The sequence below is a fragment of the Rousettus aegyptiacus genome, unplaced genomic scaffold (assembly GCF_014176215.1).
Source record: "Rousettus aegyptiacus isolate mRouAeg1 unplaced genomic scaffold, mRouAeg1.p scaffold_m13_p_1, whole genome shotgun sequence".
Taxonomy (NCBI): Eukaryota; Metazoa; Chordata; class Mammalia; order Chiroptera; family Pteropodidae; genus Rousettus; species Rousettus aegyptiacus.
This window is the reverse complement of record NW_023416284.1, coordinates 26625152-26636015: the sequence shown is the minus strand read 5'-3', so window position 1 is coordinate 26636015 and position 10864 is coordinate 26625152. Positions and strand designations below refer to the sequence as shown.

General features: G+C 53.8%; 1 protein-coding gene across 1 annotated transcript; it reads left to right on the top strand.

Annotated features, from left to right (window-relative positions):
• The first annotated feature begins 890 nt into the window (after positions 1–890).
• On the top strand, positions 891–6547 carry EDN2 (endothelin 2). Its single transcript, XM_016139968.2, has 5 exons — positions 891–1003; positions 1360–1516; positions 3009–3131; positions 4116–4214; positions 5818–6547. Exons 1-5 carry the CDS (start codon positions 940–942, stop codon positions 5909–5911), a joined length of 537 nt encoding a protein of 178 aa, XP_015995454.1. The 5' UTR covers positions 891–939; the 3' UTR covers positions 5912–6547.
• The last annotated feature ends 4317 nt before the right edge of the window (positions 6548–10864 follow it).

Below are 10864 nucleotides of genomic sequence, written 5' to 3'. Positions count from 1 at the left end.
CTTAATGTGTGTGCCCACAGGCATCTTTCTGAAGGACTCTGAAGCCCCCTTCTTAGTCCCAACAGAGCCTGTGAGCCATCCTGTTAAGAACCAACCCTCCCCTCAATTTTATCTTTGTTTTGCAAGTAAGGAAACTGAGACCGAGGAGAAATGTCCTTGGCCATGGCTGCGAAGTTGGATAGGTTCTGGAAGGGACCAGAATTCCTGTCCCCAGGCCCTGGTGGGATAATCGGAGAGAGGGGCACTTCCCGGGTGAGGTAGAAATGAGGCAGCTCCAGGCTTGTCAGAGGTCAGGGGTAGGCTGTGTTTTTCACCGTGGGAAGTGGGCCCAGAGAGGGCTCTGACTTGCCCAGAGCCACACAGCTTTGAGCAGGCTTTTCACTTCCTACACAATAGAAGGGTTATCCTCAGACTGAATGGCCTTAAGTAAGCAAGACTTCAGGATCATGGTGTAAGGAGAAGGGTTTTTCTCATGCTCCCCTTTCAAACTCTTAGCTCTGGGCAAAACCTAGGGAGCAGCCACAGAGAAAGTGGGGGAGGGGCTCTGGCACTTTGGGGGATGACTTGAAGAAATCCCAAGGGACTGGGAGAGGTCCCTGGTGGGGTGGGGGTTGCAGGGAGCCTCCGGACTTTGGGAGGTGCTCCAAGCACAGAGGAAGGAGCGAGGGTTTCCTTCTCCCCTCCACCCTCCTCCGCCCCCACCCGCCTTCCACCACGGAGGCTGGGGCGGGCCAGGCGCCCCGGGAGGAGGCGGTGTCCCTGGCTCCAGGCCCGGCCGGTGCGGTGGGGCAGGGCTGGATGACAGGGGCGGGGCCGTGCCTGGTGGTTATAAGAAGCAGCCAGGGCACCGAGGCAATGAGCTGTCCGCTCGGCTTGGCAGCAATACGCTGGCAACAGGCGCACTCCCTGCTCCGATCCAGCCGTGCGCTCCCAGCAGATATGATCGCTGTGCCCACCGCCTGGTGCTCCGTCGCTCTGGCTCTGCTCGTGGCCTTGCACGAAGGTGAGCCCTCTGGCCTTGCCTGCTTCAGCAGCAACTGGGTCTGTTCAGCGGTGTCTCCCCGCCTTTCGGGGCTGAGATGGCCCGCAAGCTATACAGGGACCAGGAGCCGGAGCCCAGCAGCAAGGCAGCTGCCTTAGGGGCGAGTACAGAGGTGCCGCTCGCTGCACAGGGCAGCGGCTGGCCCGTCCCACCGGGACTGCCGGGGCTTTCCCGGGCTGGCCCAGAGCTCCCGAGCAGCTGAGAGCGCCAATTTCCTCGATTATGCAAGAGGAGTTGCCCAGTGGGTCCCCCTATCCCAGCCGTGCCAGGTGCCCTGACCCACCTCTCCACTCCCTTCCTCCCTCCTGTGCGTGCAGGCGAAGGCCAGGCCGCTGCCACCCCGGAGCAGCCAGTGCCCTCACCCGGCGCCAGAGGCTCCCACCTGCGGTCTCGGCGTTGTTCCTGCAGCTCCTGGCTCGACAAGGAGTGCGTCTACTTCTGCCACTTGGACATCATCTGGGTGAACACCCCGGGGTGAGCTACGGAGGCAATGCTAGGAGTAGGGGTGGGTGCAGGGAGCTACTATGCCAGTGCTGGGAACCTCGGGCAAAGTATAGCTCTCCTGGGGCCTTCATATGAGAGCGTTGGGCTAATATCAATAGTTAGCAGTTACTGTTTCAACTCCCAGGTGGAGGCTGCCTGAGCAATATAAAGGGCTGTCTCGTGAAAATTCTCACAACAGCCTGGTAAGGAAGTGTTGGCTCCGTTTTCCAGGTCAGGGTACTGAGGTTCAGAGAGGTTAAGTGCCTTTCCCAAGATCACACAGGAAGAAGTAAGTGGTAGGTGGAAGGGCCCTCCTAAATCCAGTGGATGCCAAAGCTCACGCCCGCTCTGCCGCGCTGCCTCTGCATGATCTTCCAAGAATAATACAATTAATGACAGCACCCATGTCTCAACTATGCCAGGCCCTGTGCCAAGCATGGCTCGTGCATGATCATCTCATGAACCCCCATCCTCCCCCGAGGCAGGTACTGTTGTTGTCCCCAAATGACAGATGAGAAACCTGCCCCGTGTCACCTGGCGGAGCCAGGGTGGGGGCCCGCGCTGTCTGCTCTGTCTGCACCCGCACTGCCTCCGGGCCACTGCATACTTCGAGTTGAAGTTTCTGTGTGCGTTTGTGTTTTTTTTTTTTCCCTTCCCCAAAAGGCAAGAGAAGCCCTGCACGTAAGCGTGTGTGGAGCTAATCCACATCCAAACACTCACTCAGGGTGGGAACCCTGCCAGTCCCTGCCTGCCGGGTCTACCTGGAGTCATTACAATTGCAACCACACCAGCTAAAATTAGATCTGGCACCCAAAGGTGCTGGTCCTACCAGCCACAGAGCCCCTGCCCTGCCCTCCGCCCACCTTGGCCAGACTCTGATCTGAAATCAATTTCACCAGATTTCACACACATGCAAACGCCCATGCACACACGCATGCACACGCATGCACATGCGTACTCACCATTTTCAAGTCGAAGCTCTAAGACACATATGTCACCCCTCCAGGCAGATGGAGACCAAGTGGGGGCAGCGTAGCTGTGAGCCTGTTTACTTCTGTGGGCCTTCTTTGTGAACTAGGGGACAGCCCAGCTCCATCAGCTCAAGTTCCTGTCTGGGAGGGGGAGGACCTCAGAGGACCCCCCAGGGGAATGGGGCAGGGTGCGGGTGGGGTGGGGACAGAAGTCCAGAGAAGGGAGGGATCTTGGGTCTTGTCTAGGACTACCTGGCACCTAAGGAGGAGCTTGTAGTGGGACTTGTTAAGGTCAGGGGCTGGTCACCTTTTGCTGCCATGCTAGTGGCATGGGTGGCCATCGCACTGTACAGTATGGACAGTCTCTGCTTGCCAATGGTCATGGTTTATCTAGTTTATCTAATCCTCTCCTTGTCTCTCTCCCCTTCCCTCTCCCCCCCTCCCTCTCTCCCTCTTCTTCATTCTCACTCTCTCCGCCCTACATCACTACCTTACTGGCTGCCCGCCCACAGACAGACAGCTCCTTACGGTCTGGGAAACCCGCCAAGACGCCGGCGCCGCTCTCTGCCAGGGCGCTGTGAATGCTCCAGCTCCAGAGACCTTGCATGTGCCACCTTCTGCCATCAAAGGCCCTGGTAAGTGGGCACCTAGGCTGCATGGGCCAGAGGTGGCTGCCAACCTAGACCTTCCCTGGAGAACAGGGTGTCTGGGAGACCAGAAGAGGAGCAAAGAGCTAATGGGGGGAGGGGGAGCAGGGTCCTAGGGGCCCATAGGCCGCCCAGGGTCCATATGCGGTGTTCCTTCCTGCAAGGAACCAGTCACCCTGAGTGTCTCCTACTGCCCAACTCTGGGGGCTTCTGAGAGTATCATGTCTCACTCCTAGGTAGGAGGGAATCTTGTCAGGTGACGGCTGAGGCAGCTCAGGACCAAAGATGACTTATGACAGGACTTGTCCTGTAAGGCCACACAGCTGGTCAAAAAGAGAGCTGGGCTTCAGCCTTGCTCTATCTGACTGAGTCCATGGGGCTTTGGATTTGTACCTGAAATCCAGGAAACTTTGGCGCTTCCTCAGTGGAAGGGTAACATCTAGAGTTGGGGAGACTGTGGCACCAACCCAGAGTTGTCACAGAACTGCTGGGGACCCTTTGCAATTCTCTTAATTCTTTGGGCCTCAGTTTTCCCATCTGTAAAGGGTGGGAAAATTTATTCCTTCCTTCTTCCGCTTGGAGACTTTGGGGAAAGCAAAAACTGGCTTCACAATCTCCAGCCTCCATTCCCATGATGGTTTATGAGAAAACTCCTCTGAGACTCAAGCTGTGACTCAACCCCTGCCTCAGTTTCCTCTACAAAGGGCCATGCTCAGGTGCAGGTGGCCAAATTCTGGGAAGGCCGGCCACCCAGCTGCCTCTTTCCGAGGCTAAGAACACATTCCTGGTAGCTCAGTTTCCCTTGGTCCCCACCCTGCCTGGGAAAGGAAGGGTGCCAGGTGCAAGAGGGTGGAAATAGATCTGTTCCTGAGGGCAGGTGAGGGTGGGGGTGGGGGCTGGGCTGGGCCTGCAGCCAGGTGGCTTCGGGGCCCTGGACAGCCCCTCATTTGGGCCCTAATGCTGTTCATTCAGGTCTGAAGCCATGGCAATCCCAGGCACCGGGTCCTCTGCAGATGTGTTCCAGACTGGCAAGACAAGGATCACTGCAGGAGAGCTCCTCCAGCGGCTGAGGTAAGGAGCACCTGCACTGATTGAGGCCTCCTGTATGCCTTACACATTTCCTCACATTTCCTTTGAGAAATAAGAGGCAGGACTGTGATCTCATTGGACAATTAAGAGAATTGAGGCTCAGAGAAGTAAAGGCACTTTCCCAAGGTCACACAGCAATCTGGCATCTGGCTAACTCCAGAGCCTGTACTTTTAACTGCTATGCTCTTTGTTACCACCAGGCCTGGAAGTAGACCTTTTAGAAGCTAGTTTGAAGGCTTGTGACTCTGAAAGGACCAGAGGTGTTTGAATCAAGTATCTCTCATATGCATCTGAATCAAGTATCTCCCATATGCTGGAGTCTAGAGGGACCAACTACCCAGACTGCTTCTTCCCCCCACGCCAGACAGGATCTCTTCCGTGGTGGCCTCAGCATGGCTCAGCTCAAGGTTTAGCATGCAGGAGGTGCCCGTGTATGTTTGTTCAGCCTAACTGACTTGAGAGCAGGAACCTCACATCTGGCATGCAGAGTGGCTAAGGGGCAGCCTCCGAGCCAGGGCTGCCTGATGTGAACCCCACCCTGCCACAAACGAGCTTCATGATCTTGGGTTTGTCACTTCACTTCTCCACTTTAGGTTCTTATTTTGAAACAGGGACAACAATGCTACCCATCTCATGGGGTTGTCGTGAGGTTAGATGAGCTGACATAATGAAGCACCTCCGGCAGGGTCTGGTCCCCAGCGGGAGCGCTGGAGGTGTTAGCCGTGCCTACCTCTGCTCCTGATGGCTGTTCAGAGCTAAACTGTGCTGGGGCCCAGCTTGCCTCCTCGGGGGATCCCATCTTTGTGGGGAGGCAGAAACGCAGGGAAAAAGGCAGGATGGTGGAACAGGCAGGAACAACACATACTTAGGAACTGTCTTAGGATGAACAAACTCAAGGTAAACTTTGCAAGTACATGGCTCTTCAGAGCTAGCAGAGAGCTTGCTTTGGCAACCCGTATTCTTCCTTATAACAGTTCAGGCCCATCGTTATCTTATAGACCCAGAGAGGGGCTCAGAGAAGTTGAGACACTTGCCCAAGTCCTACACCTGAGAACTGAAGCCAGCCTCTTAGTTCCCAGGCTAGAAAGCTTTGAGGCAGGACGAGGCCACCTGAATGACATGAGCCTCAGCCAGGTTCAAAGGGCAGCTAGGACCCATATTTGTCTGGGTTGGAGCACTCTGAGCTGGACCTTGAAGAATAGACATGGTAGTAAGTGGAATTTGGGTGAGGGGAAGGTGAACAACCTGGAAGGAAGAGCATGAGCAAAGATGTGAAGAGGGAAGGGAGGTCATGGGAGATAAACCCTGGGCTGTTCTTCGCCATCCGGCCATTCTGGCAGCATTTGATGTTGAACATCAGCTTCGTCAAATCCCCTGTGGGAAGCCCCTAGAGAAGCTTCTAGGCCTGGTCTGGCCTGGCGTTGATGGGCAGACCTTGGTTTCATGGTCAGCTGTGGTCAGTCACCCTCTGACCCCAGGGCAGCCACGATAAAAGAGTTCAGTCCCTATTATTGCTGCCTCTCGCAGGGACCTCTTCGGATGCTCATATCTCCTAAGATGCTAAACTGACCCTTCTCAATTTCAGGGACATTTCTGCTGCCAAGATCCACTTTGCTAGGCGACAGAAGGAGGCAATAAGGGTGACCAGGCCTACACACTCCAGGCGGAGGAAGAGATAGCGTCAAGAGCTGGAAGAACGCTGAGAAGGAAGCCCGTGTGGAGATGAGAGGAGAGGGGCAGCCCAGGGAAGGGAGACCCTCCACCTGTTTCCTGGGCCAGGAAACATACCTGCTGGGATTGGCACAAGCTCTGATCTCCTCGCTCTGGAGAACAAGTCTCCATCAAGGCAGCTCCGAGCCCTCACAGTGTCCAGGAAAGCTTTTGCTCCCACAGTACGGAGCAGCCTCTTGCCCTGGCTCTGGCCCCACATCCCTGCTGAAAGGAACTGAGTGGGGAAGTGCACTAACCTGGAGGCCAAGTCCTGAGAGGTATCCTATCTGTTGGCTGCAAACCAGGAATGATATGCAGTGATGGACACTCACACCTAAGCCAGCCCTGGAGGCTGGACAGGACTGTCCAATGGCTGGTGTCCTGGCCGCCCCCATAGTCCCTTTTAGATCTCTCTCTCCAGAGTCCTTGTACCTTCATACCCTCAGGACACTCCTGGTGAAAAGGGCCTATTCTGCTTCACTTGTCTGTATATAATTTATTTGCTCTAAGAACTTTGGGAACTTCAATTATTTATTATAATGTATTTTTTTAGGCTTCAATTATTTGCCTGTGAACTTGTATTTGTAATAAATAATGGAACAGTACTCTGGGATTTTGTCTTGGCTGAGGTCGGGGTGGGAGGGACCCCTCAGGAAGCAGCGGCTTGGTAGTTAGAGGGTCACAGGAAGGGGAAGGAAAGGGCCTGCAGCAGGTGCTGGAGCCTTGGGTTCCACTCCCCATGCCCCTGCTGGGCATCTCTGACTGCTAAGCCGCCCTCTCTGGGCTTTTGCCTATCACATGCCTTAACAGCCATTTGTAGCTTTGACATCCAGGATTCCAGGACCTACATTCCCATCAGGCCAGTAACAGATGGCCAGGCCTTGCCCAAAAGCATGTTTGGAAGGAGCTGAGACCCACTAATGCTCCAGCTGCTCTGTGGTGACAGGGGCTGCTGGGTCCCTGAGCAAATCTATCTAGTGAAGGCTGGGGCTACATGGATTCCAAGGCTGTGTGCAGCTCTAGTGGCCAGCGATGGGTGTTTAGGTAGGGACACAGGCTGGACCCGGTCTTGGTCCTCGCCTTGGGCCTTGGCTGGGAGTTCAACATGACTCTGAATGAAGAAGCCCAGGCCTCTAGGAATGGGATGGCTAATCCTGCCAAGGCCCAAGTAGTAGTCCACTTGAGTCCCAGGGACAGCCAGCACTAGGGCCACCCCTGCTGGTAGCTGCCTGGACCCAAATCCCCTGAGAGCAGGCTGTTCCAAATCCCCTGAGAGCAGGCTGTTCCCTTTTCTCCCAGCTGGCCTGCACTAGGAATGGTAGGCTGTGGTCTGAGCAGGCAACTGAAAAATAATTATTTACACACTACTCTAATTCTGCCTCGTCCATGAAGTCAATCCTGACCCCTTCATGGAAGAATAACAGGTTGACACTTACTGAACTACCGTATATTGGCACTTTACCCAAAGTAACTCATTTCATCCTCATAACAACCTTATGACATAGGCACTTTTATGATTCCCACTTTACAGATGAGGAAACTGATACACAGAGAAGGCAATTGACTTGCCTACGATCACACAGCAAATAAGTGGTGGCATCAGGATTTGAACTTGGAATCTATAGTACATATGTAGGCATTTTGTAGTTTTTAATTTATTTTTTTGTATTTTGTATTTAATAAATGTTTATTGATTGACTTTATACATCACCACTGCAGCGTGACCTTGAGGAAATCTTTCTGAGCCTCAGTATTTTAATCTATAAAATGGGAAACAACAGTTTCTACTTTGCAAAGCTGGTATAAACACCGAATGGATAAATTATGGTGCTGAGTTCAGCCCTGGGCCTGATAAGAGGCAGAGGCTGCTTGTCAGGCCATCAATGGTTATTACATAGTCATTGTGACAGGCACAGAGCTAAAGGACATGAGGAAAGAGAGAGACTGAGGCTGGCTGGGGTGGAGAGGAGTGGCCGAGAAAGGCTCCTTAGACAAGGGCTATTCCTGTTGCCTCAAAAGATGAGTAAGCGTAAATAAATAGAAAGGAAATTGAAAGAGAACAGAAAGGGTAAAGGTATGACACTGGGAGTGATAAGGAGGTTTCACAGAGGACCCCATGTAGTCAGAGCATGGTGAGGGGAGGAACAGCAGGGGACAAAACCAGGGAGGTCTTGAGCCGAAGGAAGGACCCTGGACTTTCTCTCGGGGGCCCTGGGAGGCCACAAAAGATCTGTGAGCACAGGGGACCTGGTCAGAGCTGAGCTTGGGAGACATGCCACCAGAGGGCTGCACAGGGCAGGAGCGAATGAGGGGACAGAAGGCAGGGAAGCAAGTTCATGATCAGCCCTCAGGGGTCCACGGTGCATCCTGGGTGGTGAGGACTGGTGTAATAGGCCCAGCACAGTCGCTTCCCAGGGAGTCACAGCCCAGTGCCAGAGCGCACCTTTCAAATCTCAGCTGAGCCTGATGCCAGGGGAATCTCGCTCCCTGGCAGCCCAACGACTCATTCAGAATGGCCCTGCCCCCCTTGGAAGCCCAAAGCAACAGCCTATGGCCAGGCAAGCAGCTGAGTGGGGCAACCCCAGGGCAGCAGGTGTGATGGAAAGCTGACAGAGGGATGACAAGGTCCTAGTTGAGGGTGTGTCAGAGGCCCAAGGAAGCAGGCATTCACTGCCCTTGGCACAAGCTCCAGTGGCCTTGGCCAGAGTTCAGAGATCAGACACTCAAGTGATTCAGTAACAGAGATGATTAAAGAAAGGAGAGGAGGCCCAAGAAGCAGGTAAGAGGCAAGGTAACTCTAGTGCCCTGGAAACGGGGGCCTCTGGCTTGGGCTCAGCACTGTAGGGGGTCCCGCTCTGACCTTCCCCAGTCATAGGGGTCATGTACACCTGAAGCCTGTGCCTCCTTAGAGCCCACCCCTTAGGTAGCTAGGGCCCCGGAATGTGGGGAAAGGTGGGTAGAGTTTGAAAGAAGCAGAGGAAAATTTGTGAGGAACAGCTGCCAAGTCCGATGCAACCCTGAGAAGAAAGGTGTCAACATTTCAGGAAGTTTGTCTGGTTTATGAGACAAAGTCTCCCCTCTTCCTGCCTTTTTCTGCTTTTCCCAAAAATACTTAACAGATTTTGTCAAGGCTTTTTGACCCAAATGTGTGTGTGTGTGTGTGTGTGTGTGTGTGTGTGTGTGTGTGTGTTTTATGGGAACACCAGGCAGAGATAGGCGAGAAGGGGGCACAGAACAACGCAGGTTTATGTGGGTTCCATGCACCGATGGAAGCTGAGGCAGAGGGGAGTTCAGTCCCATGTCCAGAGCTACTCAGCCTGACACATATCCAGGCAGCAGACGGAGCCCTGTCACTCCCAGCTGCCTCTTCCCCCAAACTCCTCGCTCAGGAAAGAACTCCCAGGAATTAGGTTCTCTCTCTCTCTCTCTCTCTCTCTCTCCTCTCTCTCTCTCTCTCTCTCTCTCTCTTTCTCTCTCTCTCCTTAAAATAACATAGACACAAGGTTGCTAGGTTTTCAGTTCTGAAAGGACATCTGCCTATCAGGGCAATAAATCATTGGAATATGTCCATCCATTCATTTAACAATTATGAATAATCACCTCACTGGAGATTCTCATAAGCACGACAGAGGCAGCCCCTGCCCTCATGGGTCAAGTGCCTTCAAGAAAACACTGTTAAATATTATGATTAAAATAATAGCTAATGTTTATTGAATGCCCACTAAAAGCTTTCTGCATGTGAACTCCTTGGTTCCTCATGGCCACCTTATATAGCAGATTCTATCGTTATCATTCCTATTTTAGAGAAGAGGTAACTAAGAGATTAAGTAACTTGCTCAAAGTTACTTGCACACAGCTAGTACGTGGCTGAGCAGGGATTTAAACCTCAGGCTCAAACTTCTCTGCTGCCCTGCCTCTCTGATAGGGTACATCCACCCTGAGATGAAGATCTTGGTGTAGGGGAGTCCAGGGTGCCTTCCTGAACAAGATGACATCTAAGCTAAGCTCGAGGGAATCAGCCAAGTGAAGGATGAGGGTGCACAGGCAGATGGAAGAGCAAGGTTAAGATTCTAGGAGGAAGGGAGCTATTCCCAGCTCCTTTCAGGATTTAAAAGAAGAAGGGGGTGAGGGGAAGGCTGGAGAGGGGCAGGTGGGAATGAGCAGTGCCACATCGAGGCTGAGCACCTGGCATAGGAGAAGGGGCTACAGGCATTAGATCCACAGCAGCTGCCACCCCCAGCATAGCCACAGACAATGTCTCCCAGGAGAGTATCATTGTGCCTGAAGTGCCCTCTCTCAGTGCTCCATGTCTGGCTCAGACCACACTTGGTCCTCTCAGAGGTCTCACAGGCTGGCAGGAAAGACAGACAAGGGCTAAGTAAAGGGATGGGGGTGGTGGAGTATGCTATGGGCTTCCCTTCCAGCTGGCGGGAGGGGATGGAGGGTTTGGGATTTGCACATGCTGGGATGGGCGAAAGGGCATCATATCTGGGGGAAGGGTGTGAGGCATGTCTGGCCAGAGCATGGAAGAATTCGGACAGAGGCAGCCAAACTGATGGGCAGGGGCCAGGCTAGAAATGGTACCCAATGCCAGGAATTTGAACTCGAGGGATGGGAGCCAGCAAAGGTGACTAATAGGGGAGAGCTAGGACAGGAGCTGGCCTTGGGCTACTGGCTTATCATTGGCCCCTCCATGGCCAGTACTTCCAGCTCAGGAGTTCTCGCCTGGCCCCTCTCAGGGGAGAGCAGAGTGTGGGCCTCACCTTGCCTGCCAGGGACCTGAGCCAAGAGCCCTCAGCAGCTCAGAAGGGGGCTGTGTGCAGGCCCGTCAGGAGCCCTGGAAGAGGAATGTGGCCTAATTAATTCTCCGAAGCTCAAGGGCCTCGCCTTGTGGGAGCAGCTGCTAGGACAGGCCTGCCAGG